This window comes from Pteropus medius, unplaced genomic scaffold (assembly GCF_902729225.1).
Source record: "Pteropus medius unplaced genomic scaffold, Ma_sr-lr_union100, whole genome shotgun sequence".
In the NCBI taxonomy this organism is placed as follows: domain Eukaryota; kingdom Metazoa; phylum Chordata; class Mammalia; order Chiroptera; family Pteropodidae; genus Pteropus; species Pteropus medius.
In genome coordinates this window covers 5,052,924-5,071,295 of record NW_024344374.1, presented here as the reverse complement: position 1 = coordinate 5,071,295, position 18,372 = coordinate 5,052,924, and the positions used below count along the sequence as shown (strand labels likewise).

At 39.0% G+C, this 18,372-nt stretch overlaps 1 protein-coding gene, 1 long non-coding RNA gene and 1 other non-coding gene across 5 annotated transcripts in view; 2 read left to right on the top strand and 1 right to left on the bottom strand.

Moving 5' to 3' along the window:
* Positions 1-7,401, bottom strand: part of LOC120608746 (uncharacterized) — a 39,347-nt gene extending 31,946 nt beyond the window's left edge. The window contains exon 1 of the long non-coding RNA XR_005654514.1: positions 6,474-7,401. This is a non-coding gene — a long non-coding RNA (uncharacterized LOC120608746). The remainder of the gene's footprint in view (positions 1-6,473) is intronic.
* Positions 1-18,372, top strand: part of LOC120608741 (thioredoxin domain-containing protein 8-like) — a 56,015-nt gene that overhangs the window by 14,577 nt on the left and 23,066 nt on the right. For all 3 annotated transcript variants that reach the window (XM_039870686.1, XM_039870685.1, XM_039870683.1), the window contains 2 exons: positions 181-246; positions 10,961-11,019. In XM_039870686.1, coding sequence (XP_039726620.1) covers positions 181-246; positions 10,961-11,019 — 125 coding nt within the window. The remainder of the gene's footprint in view (positions 1-180; positions 247-10,960; positions 11,020-18,372) is intronic.
* LOC120608827 (5S ribosomal RNA) lies at positions 5,388-5,506 on the top strand. The gene has a single exon (XR_005654526.1). It is a non-coding gene; the product is annotated as a 5S ribosomal RNA (ribosomal RNA).

The following is an 18,372-nucleotide window of genomic DNA, read 5'->3' as shown; positions in this document are numbered from 1 at the left end:
CTATCGTAATGCGCCTAAAGGCTTTGAGGATATGTTAGAAAAGTTCTCAGCAGGAGAATCTGTAAAGTGTCAGCTTTCACGGAGATTTCAGACACTCCCCCTGAGAAGTCACCAAATGCCATGCTTGGTACAGAGTAAGGAGACCAATTGTGACTTCATGCCATTTCTTTTCTTTCCCAGGAGTTGGCTCAAACTTGTAACATCAAAGCAATACCTGCATTTCAGATGTACAAGCAAACCCAAAAGGTATGTGTCCATGGTAACTGGCAGAGTTGAATTAGATTATAGAACCACTAGAGTCTTAAAAAAAAAAAAGATTGAGTTATCCTGGATGACTGAAACAATTGTACTTATTTTTAATCCTTAGTAATGTAATTCTTAGTTTCTGAACTTTACATATTGGCAACAAGTAGAAAAAAACGCACGAATTATAATAAATCTCCCCATTCAGACCACCTGAGGTGTCCATAAGAAATGCATAAGAAATATCCCACTATTATCTCTATCTGTGGCAGAACCATTCAAAAAGAATCTTACAAAAAAGAATATGATGAAATTCTCACACAAATGTATACAAGTTGTTAATAGTACTCGGGGAAATGTTAATCAAAAACTGTCACAAGGCAATATAGCCTAGTGGTTGACCATGCAGACTCTGGATTTTCATGGTTCAAATTCCAGATCTACCTTTTCCTAGCAGTTTACTTAACAATCTCATTGTTTCTTAATTTCCCTGTCTATATAAAACATGGATCATAACAAGTGTTTTCCCCTTACAGGGTAGTTGTGAGAAATAAATGAATTCACATGTCTAAGTTTTTAGACACATTCTGACACACATTAAGTGCACAGTATGGTATGACAGTTGTTTCCTTGAAGATATTAATGGAGCAAAATGTCCAAAATACTTGGTATGTGATGAAACTGGTAATTTTCAATAGAAACAATTGCTGGGAGCATTGACAATTGTATGTACCTTATGAAAGGTGATTTTGCAGCAGTTAAGAGAAACAAACATTTCATTCCCTGTCACACAATTATTCCATTCTTGGGAACTTTTGTCACAGAAATACCTCAAGAAAAAATAAACAACTAAGTATATAGTAACTGTAGCATTCTTTCTAAGAAAATATGGAAGGAAGCTAAATGCATTTTTTAGTAGAATGGCCAGATGATTTATGATACATCTACTCTGTGAAATAGTATGTAATTAAAAAGTGTTAAGAATACATGTAAAGTAAAATTTACGATAAACTTTGTAAACATTATATCAGCAATATAGAGAATGAGAGCACTTGATATGTTAGCCGTAGAATTTCATTTTCAGCTTCTATTTGTTTGTATGTATTTGCCATAATATTAGTACAATAGCTTTAAATAATGTATACAAAAGAAAATAAGACTACCCATTCCCTGTCTTGAGTTTTTACTTGAAAATTGAAGCGATTTAACATGTACATTCTTAACTTCCCCCAGTTACATGTTAAATTCTTTGCTTGTCACCTTTATTATCTTATTATCTTCTCTCTTAAAAATGAGGATGTCTTCTCCTTTTGAAACCCAGTCCATCCACTGCATCTCGATTGATTCTTCCCAGTCTGCTCCAGGCCTCAATTCACTGGCAAAGAGCCACTGCCCATTAGACCTTTTTAAATGCACATTGTTTGAAAAGCCTGATGACAACTTCTCCTAAAACAGAGATTCTGAAGAATATTTCCCTCTCTTGAAAATATGCTCTGCTCCCTTGTATTCAAACAGAAGACTTTGAGAATCCCTTGGGTTTCTCTTTTTCCATTGCTGCCAAGAATCTCAGGAATACCTCTGCTACTCAAACACTGAGGTCTCCCTTAGCCAGTTTCCTGACGTTGCCTAACCACCATCCCCACACAGCATTATCCTTTCATGGTTTTGTTATTCTATTTTGCTCTCGATTCTATCTCATTTCAAAATTTTTCAAGATATATAGAATATAAACAAAATAAAACTTTAAAAAACTAAGATAAATGAAGCTATATGACAATGACCTAGGGCTATTGTCCAGTGCTGGAAGTTTTCATGCAGAGATTGGAGGAACATCTAGCAGGGATGAGCTGTAAACGACAGCTGTAATTATTTTACAGCGCATCGGACAGCCAAAGCATATTCCAGGCAATATATAAGGTGGGTTTGTTCTCTCCGGCTGTATTCCTTAGTGTTTTTATCTGAGACATCACATCATGTTCCAGTAAGATGGACTGTGGTTTAAAAACAAAAAGTGCATTTTTGTGGTGTCTCCCTCGTGGGGCATCCAAAACCTTAGCTGGTTTTTTTTTGTTGTTGTTAGTTTTAATAAGTAGTTTATAAATTTGGTCTATAGACCCTCTTAAAATCCAATAGACTATAAACACCAGAAAAGGACACATATGCACAAAAACTGAAATGTGCATACAATACTAATGTGCATACAATATTCAATGAGCCTTTGAAGCCCATCATTGGATCCCCTTGGTTAATAATTTTGGTTCCAGATCAAAGTTGGTGTATGTCCATGGGGTAGGGGAAAGGTAGAATAACTTAGCCAGTGTTGGCCAGCTGCTCCAGTATGAGTCACTGTCAACAGTTGGTTCTATCTTTCATTCTTTGATATGAGAAAATAGAATAGCATTTCAGTCCACTTATAAGAGTGATGGGACATGGGTACATAGATGCTAATACATGAATTATTCACAAATGAATAATTAAGAAAAGAACTGAGTTCTCATATTAAGTGGCAGGATACTCTTACCCTTATGCTTATAAAGCACAGAGCTCTTGCTGAGGTCATAGAAATCATTCCTAGCAAGTACCCTCCTTGCAGTAAGTACAGAATTGAAAAGAATCCCAAGTAGGTGGCACCATCCTGTGCTAAAAAGAGGATAGTGTTGGAAGCAGAGGTAATAATCTCCATGCCTTTGAAAGTCAGGCAGGGACAATAGGTGAGCCAATAGGAAGTGAGGAGGATGGTGGTCCCTCTCAAATGCTTACTGTTCAAGTCCATAAAAAATAGTGCTTGGATTCCTGCCTTCTCCTTCAAAAAGAGTGTCCCATAGCTAGTTTTTGCCAGCCCTGATTCAAGAAGCTGTAGATTGAACTCCAGGTCTGCCTCTTATTAGTGGATTACCTTGGCAATGTGCCTTCACCACCTTTAGGTTCAGTTTCTTGCATTATGAAATAGGGGCTACATCATGTGTCTTTGAATGATTGTCATGAAAATTTGCAATAATGTATATAAGGTACCTACCACTGGACTTGGTACACACTGTAAAATGTAGCTGCTATTAGAGCCCCAGGATCTACTTGTGCACCTATCTTCCTGAAAATTTATAAGTGAAAGTTTAGAAATAGTTTACGAGAGACCTCTAAAACTCTTTGAAGTTGAAGTATCCATTTAAGCTAAGTCATCTTAGCCTTGAGGAATTATCGACCCAATGACATCCAACTTGTCAAAGATTGTGTGAAACACAGAAGGGTTCTGCATGAAGGGAAAGAACTCTCACGTGATCTTCAGGGCTCTGAAGGGTGCAGATCTCTAAAAGGAGTTGCATATCAGCCCCATTAGCAGTTGATACATTGGCAAAGATTAATTGTCTGGAGGAGGCAAGAACTGAGTGAGATGGAGGGAAAGTCAGAGAAGTACAGCAACCATTTATCACTATTTAGCAACTTTTAGCAACATTTATCTACCTCTTTTCTTCAGGACAGGGATTAGGGTGAGGCAAGTGAGGCAGGAAATTTCAAATAGAGGGTGGTATCCTGTCTTTATTTGAATTTTTGATGTTTTGTTCTTCATGAATTTTTTCATTAATTTTTAATACTTTTAAAAATATCGGTTAAAATATTATTTATCTTGATTAAGTTTCTGGCACCCCTTAAATTTTATACCCTAGTCCCAACCCCATTCTTCTCTGAATTTTAAATTGTGGAATATGGGAGTATTTCATTGGGCGATTCTCCAGAAGGACTTAAAAGACTCAATAGCAGGTTGTACTCATAGCTAAGGTTTACTACAGCAGAGAATACAGAGTAAGAGCACCAGAGAAGAGATATGCATTGATAGAGTACAGAAAAGTCTAGCACAGACTTCTGATGTTCTTCCTGGTTCAAGGATGCGTAGGAGTACTCTCTCTCTAGCAATGAACTTTAGGGACATGTGTGGAATGTCTCTACCTAGGGATGCCCTTTTGAGTCTCAGGATCTGAGACCTTTATGTGGGGACTGGTCACATATACCTATCATGCTACACAACCAGCCATGACAACGGAAACTCAGGAGCCTAACAATAAAACCAAGTACATATCATTAAGATTGATGCTTATACAAAGCAACTTGACACACCAGTGTGTTATGGTCCATCAATAACTAACACAAAGAACACTCAAAGGGCCACATTCCCTGGGGCTCAGTGAAGGTTCCATCATGGTTCTCTTGGAGAAACGCAACTAGTAAGCAACCAGACCTGCTATGTTAACTCTTTTCTTCTACCACATCATGTGGAAAATCAAATATTGTCTTTACTATAAGTAGCAGTAGTGCTAATTTGTGCTAATTGAAGGACATGGCTTGGACCCATGTCCGCAGACTTCCTACTATCTTTTGAAACCTAGGCCTTGAGATAACCCAACTATGGGAGAATCTGTGGCTGCAAAGGAGAAACTTACCCACCTAGGTGGAGGAGATATTGTTGCTTTTCACAACTTTTAATCCCCGCCCCCAAATGAGGCTACAGACAGCCTGCCAGACCTATTTGTAGAAAACAGACCTTAGGCCCACTTCAGACGTGCCTTCCAAAAGGAGGACACTGACAAGGGAGCAGACCTTTCCCTTGAGCAGAACACCCCCCAAAAGAGAAGAGAGAGCCACAAGCTCTTTCCCTCATCTAGGCTTAACTAATAAGCTCACCTCTGAACTTGGATAGAAGCCAGTGAGGGGATATAGGAAATAAGCATACTTTCCCAACACTAGAGAGATGAGCACATTTTCCAGTGGAAACATGAGAACAGGCATATATGCCATTGAAGGAAATGGCTCCCAAATCCTTTTTTATCCCCAAGAACAGAGTTCCATCCCACACTTTCAAGGAATGGGCAGAATGGCATCTCCTCCAGCCAGAGTCCAAAATCACTTTTCTTATTCTCAGTGTAGCTTGAAATGAATTCCCACATGAGACGCATGGCCCTTTTCCCCTTCAACAGAAATCCACATCATACTGAGTCACTAGCTCTCAGGCATCTTCACGTGTCTTCTCACCAACTTCCGTTCCTAGGGTAAGGGTTGGCAAACCCCAAGGTCAAATCTGACCCTCTACCAGGTCATGTAAATAAAGTGCTACCGGAACACAGCTATGCCCATTTGTTTAAATATTGTCTATGGTCTACGGCCATGCTACTCTCAACAAGCCCGATCCCGTCTGATCTCGGAAGCTAAGCAGGGTCGGGCCTGGTTAGTACTTGGATGGGAGACCACCTAGGAAGACCAGGTGCTGTAGATGTAAAAAATAAAAAATAAGGGATTGTAAGCTGACAAGGTCCTTGCGATCTGTGAGGTCAACCAAGGGTTGCCTCGCAAATACACACATACATACACACATACATACATACATACACACATACATACATACACACATACATACATACATACACACATACACACATACATACATACATACATACATACATACATAAATATTGTCTATGGCTACTTTCACATGACAGTCGCAGATCTGAATCATTTCGACAGAGACCATATGGTCTGCAAAGCTTAAAATGGGTATTATTAGACCATTTACAAAAAAAGTTTGTCAATACATAATATAGAAGAAGAAAAACACTTTAGTCATTGTTTATGCCACCAAGGCTCTAAGAAACGGATATGTAGGTAGAGTTTTGAAATCAGCTACAACAAAATGAAAGTCAATTAGTGGTTTACTGAAATCTCACTATTAGAATAAGTTGAGAAGAAGGCCAGGATAGATTAGAAAAAAATAATGATAACATACTGCTTTTATATGCCCTGTTCTTAGAATTCACATCCATATAAATTCAAATTGTTTGAAACGACTGTTTCAAAGAGTCTCTATCTTCTTGTTTTTGCTCAATTCCAAAAACCTTAACTAAGCTGCTTGCACTTATAAGGCCTGCCCTGAGTGTTGTGTAAGTGTACAAAGGGGAAGTGTACAAACACCTGCAGTGTGATGCAGATGGTTCTAGGGAAAGAATGGGTCTTGGCAGAGTCAGAAAAAATAGCCAAGATAGAAACAAACAGTGAAATTAACATTGTTCACCTCTCAAAAGAAGGTTAAGGTACTTTTGAAAGTTATGTTAGACATATTACTCCCGTCTTAATAACATATTAAGCATTAGTATTATTAATATATTAATATACTGCCTTAGAAACCCTTCATAAAGAAGAAAAAGAACATCAAAGTATTTCAAATTACAAAATTATATTGTACATACCAACATTTCTACATCCATTTCCCCAAAATGTCTTGTGTTGGTCGATTGTTTGGGCTTTTTTGTTTGTGTTGTTATTGTTGCTATTGCTTTGAGGAAGTTGTTGTTGTTTTTTAGAGTGGAGTATGCCTTTGGGAGACATAGCCAAACAAACATTCAGGTTAAAATGAGAAAACATTTTGGGTGGAAAGAATATGGTAGTTGCCTTACATATATCTCTTAAAAAAAAAAAAGAAAAGAAACAAACAAACAAAAGCTAGGTAGGAAATAAACTCTTATCAGAAAGCTGCTCCTCCTTCATTAACTGCATCATTAAGCTCCTGTATGCAAAGCCCATGATAGACAAGGAGACACAAATACAACATTTGTCTTTGGCAGACTGGAGAGAAAAAGAATAAAATAGCTAACAGTTAATATGAGAAGTGTGCACCTTCTAATAGTGCCTGAAATTCAGCATGACCCAGAGTCTCAGACTCCTACTTCAGTGACCAGAAATCAGCTTTGCTCAACTCACTTCAGGCTGGAAACTATAAACAGAGCACCCAAGTGCAAGGTTCTGGGCTAGAACTAACAACAGGAAGGAAAAGTAAGGTACAGTTCCCATCTTTGGACTAGTGGGAAAAACAGATAACAAAATCAACCCTTTTTTTTTTCGATTAGAGTTGACATTCAATATTTTATATTAGTTTCAGATATACGCCTAGTGGTTAAACATTATATAACTTATAAAGTGATCCCCCTGATAAGTCTAGTACCCACCTGGCACTATACATAGTTATTACAATATTATTGACTATAATTCTCTATGTTGTACTTTACATCTCTGTGTCTATTTTATAAGTACCGATTTGTGCTTCTAAATCCCTTCACTTTTTTCACCTGGCATCTCAAACCCCTCCCATCTGGCAGACATCAGTTTGTTCTCTGTATCTATGAGTCTGTTTTTGTTTTATTTTTTAATTTATTTTGTTCTTTAAATTCCACATATAAGTGAGATCATATATTTGTATTTATCTGTCTGACTTATTTCACTTAGCGTAATACCCTCTAGGTCCATCCATGTTGTAACAATGGTAAGAGTTCATTTTTTATGGCTAGGTAATATTCCATTGTATATATGTACCACATCTTCTTTACAAAATCAACTCTTTTATAATGGAATGCACAGGATGCTATCAGATCGCAGAGAAAAACTTCAGGGAAGGCTTCATGAGTTAAATCTCAATGCGTCAGGAATTGTTTGGTATTAATACAACGATAGTATAAAATTATTAAATCATCACTAGAATATGAGGTTCGCGAGGGGATTTTGTCTGTTTTGTTCATGATAGGTCTGGCTCGTGGTAAGTACTCATTAAGTATTTGTTAAACGAATCTAGATAGAAAGTGCTGCTAGAGCTCAGAGTTTATGGGAGAGAGCGGCAGTAGATGTAGACAGGACAAAATCAAAGAATCCTTGTGAGAAGTCTGAATTTTATGATAAAGGAGAAACGTTGAAGAGTTTTATAAAGAAGGCTAGCATGACTGGATTTGGGTTTTTGAGCTTCAAGGGGGAGAGGGGACCTAAGGAGAACAAGACTGGAGGCAGAGAAAAAATGATAAGCTGTTACTAAAGTCCAGGTGAAAGCTGACGAGGTAAAATCCATAGAGTTCAGTGACAAATTTAATATCACAGAAAGCCATCAAAACAGCTAACACAAAAAAGGCTGGCAGTATCATGTGTCATCAAGCATGTGGAGTGGCCAAAACACCCCTCTGCTGGTGGAGTGTAAATCAGTATCTCCTACTAAAGCTGGACTCAGTAATCCCAGATTCTGATACTCATCAGAACCCAGCAGAAACAAGTATCCATATGCTCCCTGAAGATGTCCCACAAAGATGCGGGAAAAAAATCTTCCTAGCAGCACTTTTGGTGATAGCCAAATAGATAAACTGTGCTCTAGTCATGCAATAGAATACCAAAAAACGCTGAGCAATGAATGCACTGCCACTATACACACACATCTCACAAGCACCATGTCGAGTGAAGGAAGCCAGACACAGAAGAATTCATACTGCAGAATTCCATTTATAAAAGTTCAAAAACAAACTGAACTAATTTATGGTGAAAAATCCAGATTAGTGGTTGCCTTTGGGCACAGGGTCATGGTGGAGAGGGAGGTGTCTGGGCACTGGCAAAGCTCTCTACCTTGATCTGGACATGGTTGTGCAGGTGTGCTCTCTTTTGTAGTAATTGTCCAAACTTTATGCTTATACTTTGTGCAATTGTCTGAGTGTATATGAATTTTTTAAATGTGGCCTCGGTTTTCTGGCTCAGGTAACAGGGTGGGCGATGGTGCCTGTGCTAGATTCAATGTATCTAGAAGAAAGAGGGGTCAAATTCCACAGTAGCCAAGGCTCTTATTGAGTGTGTGGCTTCTGCTTGCCCTTGGTGGCTGTCCACATGTCACAGCGTAGGTGTGTCATAACTCCATGGTCATGGAAATCACCCCTCCCTGGAAATCTCCCTTCAGGGTTATGCCTTCCTGTTTCTTACATCCCTAGAGCCTGTACCATCCCTCCATGAGGGTCGGTCACTTCCAAGAAGAGAATCCCATCTCTAGGGGCCCCCAAACTCTCTTTGGCTGCACATTGGCCTTTGGTGGTAAGAGAGTTTCTCAAATAAGCAGGCATAATCAGATTCATTGAAATTATTGCCATAAGGATAACAAAAATACCTTCTTATAGACCACTGGGGGTCCAGGCGACTGCCTAGAATTACAAGGCAGTGGTGATGGGAAACAGACACACCTTGGAAACTCCCCATCCCATCCCTGCCAGTGTCTGTCTCCTGCTCAGCTGTTACATGTGCCTTCACTTGTGTCAAATTACTCCTGAGGTAGAGAGATACTTGGGAGGAATCTAGGACAGAAGCCACAAGAGAAGGACTGCAGACATAGTGCCATTGCAGAAATAGTAACGCTTGCTTTTCCAGCTCCTATGGGAAAGACAGAATAAAACTGCATTCCACACCCTGCATTCCACCCCAGCATTAGTTAGGGACGAAGCTCCTTTAAGACCAAATTGAGCTGACCAGGAAGTCCTGCTACCCCCAAGTGAAAAGAATTCAAAAAGCATTCCCCTCTCTTTCAACCTCTTGCTCTATGGAGCATGCTGCCTCACAGTGGTCCTTGGCTCCCTGGCAGTGGACTTGGCACTCTGCTCACTTAGCTAAGCTTAGTATCATTTTCCTGCTCCCTGCCAAGTCTGGTCATCCAGATGGCCAAGTGCTACCTATGTTCTTGTCATGATACCTGCTCCGGCCTCAGAGGATTATGAAAGTCTCTTCATGCCTCGAGCCACCATCCAGCTGCCACCTGATTCTTAGAGAACAGAGACTCTTTCTGACACACTTCCTCCCATGGTGGCCAAGGCCAAGAGAACTATTTATAAAGGAGATGGCTACAAACCAGACAATCCAGATAAATCATGAAATTCTGCACCCACACTTAGGTAACCCTATTCTCAAGATTCAAAAGAGCAATTTGCTGTTACAGAAGTGGATTCACGGTCAAGCCGGTAAGTGAAATGGGATCAAGACAGAGTCAAAGGCAGCAGTTTGCTTTAAAGAGTTAGAATGAACCATGATGCCCACAGGCAGCACCCAGACTGAGTGCTGCCTGGGGAGGCAGAATCATTAGATGTGGGGGGGTCATTTCTTCTCTGCTGCACACTAAGCATTGAAGTTACTTCTAAACGTTTCCAACCCCTGCCCCCAAAGTCCCAACACTATTTTTTGGCCGCTGAAACCTCCCTCACTAGCAACTCAAGTCTTCGTTTAATCCCAGCTTCAGTTTACCCACACTCTTCCTTCTCTCCAACTACATCATACAATTGGTACTAAAGTGATCATGAATAATAAGGTCTTTAATGTCCCTCCCTGTTTTATCAAGTATGAGATGCTCATTGACAGATGCACTATTATTTTATGTACTACTGAAAAGTGTACCAAATAAAATATTCTATTCTCTGTGAAATACATCCTGATTCAGAGATGTGAACATTTGAAAAGAAAATGTAATTCTTAGAAGCAACTTATTGCAATACAGTACGTGGGCAAAAGTCAAGGAATGGGGAATCACAAGATGTTTGACTTCAGGAAATCACGTTACGTGTATTAACAAGCCCTCAATACCGATAGGTAAAGGCTCTGTGACGTTTTAGTGATTGAGTTTCCACATTTCTAACATTATAAGTTTTAGTCCTTAGTTTAGAGGAATATGATGGAAAATTATATAAATCTGGCAAAACACTAACATAAACAATTTTGAAAAGTTGCCAGACAATTAAAACATTATGAATTTAGTGTGTTTAATGTATATTTATACTTAAAGAATCTTGCAGGCGATGACAATAGAGGATAATTCGACAAGCAGGAACAAAACTCAAAGCTTCAAATCTTTGCAGTATTTGAACCAATAAATATTTCACCTTTGTGTATTTGTGAACAGATTTTTGAATTCTGTGGAGCTGATGCTAAAAAACTGGAAACGAAGATTAAGGAACTAATGTAAGCTGATCTCCAAGACAAAATATACTTGCAACATTCTAAAAGGCCACAGCGAAGTGTTCGTGTTTTTATTTCCAGCAAATATTATAATGTTCTACCGGTGTTTCTCCTAATGCTTTACAGGTTGAATTTCATATTGCAAGCTCACTGCAAAATTGCTTAACACTCTTGCGCTATCAGAGATTGTGTCATTTCCATTCTCTGAGGTGTCCTTTCTACTTACTCTGAGCACATTCCTTAGGCAGTGTCTTTATGACATGCACAACAAAGACTCTGCACAGCTAATTAATACATGTTCATTTAGAAGGTTCTCCAGAGATCGCCAAAGAAGGGATTCTTCACGGTGCCTGATTGCCCTGCTGCGCTTCAGATATATAGAAACCTCTCCCAATTAAGCCATTATTTGTGATACAAAATTCTATTACCTTGAACTGTGTCATTTCTCTCTCCCCTGCTGCCTTTCTAAAATTCTTCTATAAATCTTTTCAACAATCCCACAAAAACAAAAGCCAGAAAGTCGTTTTTCTATCTGTATATGTTTTTTTAAACAGATAGCTCAGACATTTAGAGCTCAGACATTTAGAGCTCAGAGAAGATGGCTTCTTCTTATAATAACTGTGCCCACCATTAGGGGCTGACATTAGGGGTCTTAGGTCATAGAATAGAGCCAGCTTTTCCTAACCATTATTAACTGAGATTTTAACAAAGCATTGGATCTACGTGCCTTGTTAGAATTCTTTGGAATCTAGAGGAAACTGACACATGCTAGCTTAAGCAAAAACAACATCTATTAAGCATTCAACAAATATTTATTGAGCACAATTATAGGCACTTAAGATAAAACTTGATTCATAGAATCCAAAGGCAGAGATATAGCCAGCCTTTACACGATATCAGAAATGATGAAAGAAGGGATATGGGGAGCCCAGGAAAATTCTGAGTATTTCTGTCCTCTGCTTTTCTCTCTTCATCTGAATCACCCTTTCTGTTGCTATAGATAGGTTTTCTTTACTTCCCAGTTCTTGTGTTGGAAAGTAGCCTCTGAGAATAACTCGCAAGCATACATTATCTCCTCCGTTCAGGAGACCAGCCAGACTATGCCTTCAGGAAAGACTAGCCAGTGGTCAGGATCACAGGGTAAAAACAATTTTGCTAGAATGACTTAAAATATTGTGTCTCCTACTAAAAATAGATTTTTAAAGTAAAAACGTAAAGCAAAAATCATCAGACAAAAGTACATATATACAGCTATGCTTACATATGTAAATACTTATGTGCTAGGCAATATCTAAGCCCTTTGCATTGATCCCTCATTTAACCTTTGCAGCAGTCTTGTGAGTAGCTGTGTACTGGTAAATATTTAACTGGCTCTCTGGGGCGAGGCGAGGTGTGCGCGGTTTATAGTGATTGCCAATTTCTGTGGTGTAAATACTCGGTAGATTTCAAACTGTCAACATGACTCACAGAACATGGAGCTGGGAAAAGATGTGCGTAAGAGCCTTCTGTGAGCTGGTTAAGATTTAGCTCTCCCATACTGCTACCTATAAACGAGGTACTACTTTTATCCCTATTTTCCTACAGAGGAGAAAAACAAGACACAATGGAGTTAAATGACTTGCCCAAGTTTGCCCAGATGAATCTATGTTAGACCTCAGGCCATCTAACGCCAAAACTGAGACCAAGGATTTAAGAAAAATAGTATAGTTGGGCATATAATATCCTATGCGTATCTTAAATTCCACCAGTTACACTGCTTAACAAAATATAGTATCGAAAAAAATTCAGACCATCTTGTCTGCTGCCCTGATTTTACATAAAAGCCATTTAGAGAGGTTTCGAGTAAAATATCTCAATTTGCACTTCCAGGACTCTAAACCATAACTACAATTTACCCAGTTCTTTACACCATGCACTATCTGCATCATCTCATACAGCCACAACAACCCTTAAGGGTTCATAGTGTTATAGACAAGGAAATAGACTCAGAGGTTGGCTTGTCCAAGACCACAAAGGAACCAGGATTCACACCCAGGTCAATCAGTATCCAAGATAAGCAATGAAATGCTAGTTAGAGTTCTTTGGGGCCCTTTTCCAACCTCTACAAGGACTTTTGCAGTTCCGCAGTCAACATGTTTTGACCCCCTCAAGCCAGCAGTCTGTTTGCCTGTCCCATATTCACTGAAGCAAGCCTACAATCCCTCCTGAGAGCCTGGCCTCCTTCTTTGGGCACTGGTCCAGCTGAACATGTCTGTTCCAAGCCTCCTGACTCCCAAGCACAGTTCTCTCCTCTCTCAAAGTTTACATTAAAGAGAAAGGAGGATGAGGGGAGGCAGGGAAAGGCATCCAGAGTTGCTGCATCATTTCCTTCCAGGGTAGATAATAATGTTCTTTAACCATAACAAAGTCTTTTCCCTAGCTTTTCATCGGCAGTGGACATGCCTTTAATGTGCTAAGAAAGTTCTGGCTACATTTTACTCACCTAGAAAAACAAATTGCAGTCTAAATTTAAAATCCTTCTTCCCCCTCATTTTCTGTGGGGCACATCCAAAGATAATCTTGGCAAAATTATGAGGTAGGTCAAGACCAAGTTGAGACCTTCCCTACTTTGAGTTCCGGTACCTCCTCACCCATCTCTTCTTCTTCCTCCCTCCCCACTCCCACCTATAACCACCCAGCACATAAGTTACGTCTTATTTCCCCAGAGCCTTTCTTGCTGTCAACTGATTCTACAACCATTCCTTTATTCATTCATCCCACATCATTAATCGAGGGTTTTATTTATTTTTTCATGCTAGCACTAGGCCTATTCTAGGGATGCAGAAAGTACAAATACCACTTCAGCAGAGGACGCAGTCATGTCCAAACAAAGCTACAAGAATTACGGTGAGAGAGGCTCTAATTAATATTTATACAAAGGCAAAGTGATGTGGAAAACAGGTGAGAGAGTGAGTTATTCTCAAGGAGGTTGACCTCTGTTTAACCTTGACTTGTTTATCTTTACTTTTAGGATATTTAGACTGGATCACTCCCAGAGGGTGGAGGCATTTTCTCTTGCTAGTCTCTAATTCTCTGGTATCCAGCCCAATGCACAGACTAGAGGAGACTAAAGAGACATGACAATTAAATGCAATGTGATGCCCTGAATTGAAGCCTGGAGCAAGAAAAGGACATAAGTGGAAAAACTGGTAAAATGCAAATAGACCCTGGAGTTTAGACCACAGTCATGTACCAGGGCAACTTGTGATAAATAATGAGCCTTAAGAATTCCACACTCTATTTCATTTAATCCTCAAGCAAACCTATGATATTACAGTTCTCATTTTATAATCATGGAAGTTCAGAGAGATGAAATGCCTTTTACTCAAGGTCACACTGCTAGTAAATGGTTGAGTCCAAATGTGAGCCCAGATGTGCTAGAAAAAATTAGAAAAACAATGAACTAATATGAAAAGATTCTCTAAAAGCTAAAGCTAATAAAATCTGCCTCCATCGATACTTTTATTGGTGTTATACTCAGGTCCTTGCACTCTGGTCCAGGAAATGGATTTCAGAGGAATTTCCTTTGCCGACATATTCTTCTCTCCCAGGAAACGTTCTCAAAAAGTCTGTGCGACACCACTAATTATTAGATGTGTCATGGGTACTTGCTATTAAAGGTCTTGAGCCTTTTTTATTTCACCAAGATCAAGGGCAAGTATTAGGTATTAGGTTTCCTTTTTAAAGGGACGCATTCATTTGACTCTTCCTCATCGGAGCTTTTAAGAACAGAAACGTGTGGCTAGATGAAAAATAAAGGGCAGAAAAGCGCAGTGAAGGAAGAGTTTAAGCGACATACTGGATTTCGGTGAAGACACGGCACCCCCACATGATCTTTCTTCATTCTCCAAATAAAAGATGGGCGTTTCTCCAGAAACTCCTCTATCAAAGCTAAAAAGTCCAAGAGGGAATTGGCGACCAGGTAGGAATGTAACCTCGGCCAGGATTCCTTAGCCCTGAATTTTGCAAACTCTAGTCATTCACAAGCCGCTCTTATTATTATTTACTTAATCTATTCACTTTTTTTGTATATGAACAAATCTTTTTTCAACAAATCTTTTAATCACCAAACCTTAAATAGAAGTTGAGTATTATTCTCAGAAGTAGAAGAAAACTTCACAAACAAATACACTGAAAACAAAATGGTTTTTGTTTTCAAGTCTAACTTGATATGTGGTTTGTCCGAGATTCGAAGGCAGAGTTCCCTCTCTCCTCGACTCCCCTCTCCTTTCTCCTCTTCCTTCTTTCTCCTCCTCTTCCTCTTCGACCTCTCCTCCCTCCCTCCCACCCCTTTCTTTCTCTCTCTTCTCTCTCTCTCTTCCCCTCCTCTCAACAGGATGAACTATTAGACAGTTTTCAATGCGAGAATAGCATCAGATTAAGACCTTCTTCTTGAGTAAACAGTATTGAAAGAGAAGAAAGAATCAAGAAAGGGATATATGAGAACTCTCCGTACTTTCTGCTCAGTGTCCCATAAACCTAAAACTGCTCTAAAAAAGTCTATTAATTTTTTTAGTGTACACATAAAAATAAAATTAAGAGTTTTAAATAAAACAAAAAAAAAAGAATTAACATTCTTCCTGCATGAGTCAAAGTTATTGAATGCTACCCAAATCATCAGAATAATTACCTGAAATTATCTCTCAACAGTAACATTGGTCCATGGCCTGTGTTTTGTGAAATGCTATTTAGCTAAAATTGGATTTTATAAAAAAATAAGAAAAAGTATAGATTGGATGGTTTTCTATTGATAGAAGAAAGAAATTGTGACTCATTCACCTTTCTGCCAAAGCCCTTCAATATTTGTTCATTTTTGCCTTTGTTTGGCTATCTCAGACAGAAAAAGAGTTTCTTCTCTTGTGTGTCTATGGAGCTTTGTATGTACAACCATTAGTCACCATCTTTTTGTAGAGTGTGGTGAATTTTTATATCTGCCTAGGGTTACCAAATACAACACATGGCACCTAGTTAAATTTGAATTTCTGATAAACCAAAGATAATCTTTTAGTATAAGTATGTCTCATACAATATCTAACTTGGTGTCCTTCATTTTTTGTTTGCTAAGTTTGGCAACCCTTTGTCTGTCTCTGGTGAGATTCGGCTTCCCAAAGATAAAGACTGGGTTTTTCCATCCTTGTGTGTACAGCACTGAGGACATTACCAGGCACTTAGTAGAGTCTTGGTCATTATTGAATGACTGCTTCCCAACTCACACAGAAAACCCTAAGATTTCAACTAATATCGGGAATACATTTCTACCTAGAAATACAGGTTTGGAAGGCAAAAAGATAATGTGCTCAAATTTAATACATTCATTGTATATAAACTAGACCTGTAGGAAGGAGCAAAGGTGTCTACATTATTCTCTATCTTGTCTTTAACACACATAATAAGTCACACATTTCATAGCTTCTCTATACTTTACAAAGCTACAATCAGCTCCTATACAGGTCACACTATGAGGGTGAGCACTTAGTATACTAAATCCAAAGCCACGCAGAATAAATATCAGCATCACTCAAGAACGGAACTGCTCCACGGTGGGGCCAGTTCTATCTTGATGAATCGGGTTGGCAATTACTCATCATGTTTTGCTTTAAAGTTTCCTGCAAGGGGAGTGTGCAGTAATGGAAGAATCACAGGCTCTGAAGTCAGAGAGACCTGGGTTTGCAGTTATGACTCAGCTGCTGTCAGACAGGAGGCCTCTCTGGGGCTCAGTTTTCTCATCTGTAAACCAAGTTATAATGGCTACCTCCAAAAGGTCCACATGAATATTAAATGGAATGATGCCCACAAAGTGTTTTTTATGGTACCCGTCCATAGCGAGTGTTCGAGGGTGTTAACAAGGAAGGTGATGAGGATGGTTGTGTTTTCATTTCTACTGTTCCAGCCACATCATAATCTCTGTGAACATATGAACAGATTTTTATTTATTTGTTTATTTATTTGTTTTTATTTGTGAACATATGAACAGATTTTTATTTATTTGTTTATTTCTCTATTTACTTATTTATTTAGACTTCTTTTGTAGCCTTCAACAGACTCTAGTATAATGTGCAATAAAGCCTATTCGTCAGATAGAGACATCCAAAGAGAGTGAAGTTCTGTGTTTTAGTGCCTTTCATAAAGCCGACAATATTTAACCACAGTAGGGTAGGGTAGGGTAAGGTAGGACCAAAAATTGACCTTTATAATTGACTAGTGAACTGCACACAGTCTTTTATAAATCATTGATAGACTACATTTGGGGAATAAGAAACACTAGAGAAGGAAGTCGTCGCTTCCTTCTTGAAATAGTGAAGAATAGTTTTGACTTAAAATTTCCCACCAAGATGTTCTCTTGCATATGTGCCCTTATCAAAGGCACCGCCTTTGGAAACACCTCAGTGAGGTGGTGGTTGTCCTTTTCACCAGCTGCTCAACAAAAGAATTCAGTGTGATGAATAATCTACTCTCAGCAAATGAATATACTTAACCATATAGAAGCCATTCTCCAGTCTCAGTCCTTATTCGTCCCTAGCTTAATTTAACTGCAGCTCTCATTAAACTTTCCATATTAAAATAATAACTTAAATCAAGCAAAGTCCTCATTGGTGCCAGCCCTTATAAGGATGTCACCCCATCCTCCCAAGTCTTTTCCTTGGACTCTGTGGCTTTGGACAACTTACTTTATCTGGGAAGTAATTTTTTTCCCTGTACAACAAGAAAGTTGGCATCGTGTGATCTCTAAGCTCTTTCGGCTTTGTATCTTTAGAATCCCACCCCTCTATCTTATTGTTACATCTTTTTTAATTGAGTCAGAGTTTCCTCAGTGCTAAATCTAAGTCTATGAAAGAGTTCATTGGTCAAATTATTTTTTTTCTCAAAATTTTAGCATTCATTTCTGGGTCAGCTCCAATGTGTACTCAAGATGATCCAGGCAAAAAGGATCCAAAGATTGGGGTTTAGCTTTTATTAACCAGGAAGTGCAGTAGTGACTTCTTTTACAAAGTCTGGGATCAAAACAAGCCCAGATACCTAGGAAACATTCAGTAATTGTTGTTCGTGCCATTGTCGTTACTTTGTTATCACTGCAATGGGGAAAATTAATATATTGGAATTATTCCATCCTGTCTTTGCCCTTGATTGGGCCTGGGGATGCCGTCCACCCGGCTGCTCCTCTGTGCAGGGAAAACCAAGATACAGGAAGGGAGAGGAAGAATTAGCTAAGAGTAACGGCCTGTATTGGCCTGAATGCCAAAGTGAGAGAGCAATGTTCTCTGCCATTTTCCTCTTCAGTCCCCCTGTGTTTATAGTTTGTATGAGGAGTTTGTCCAT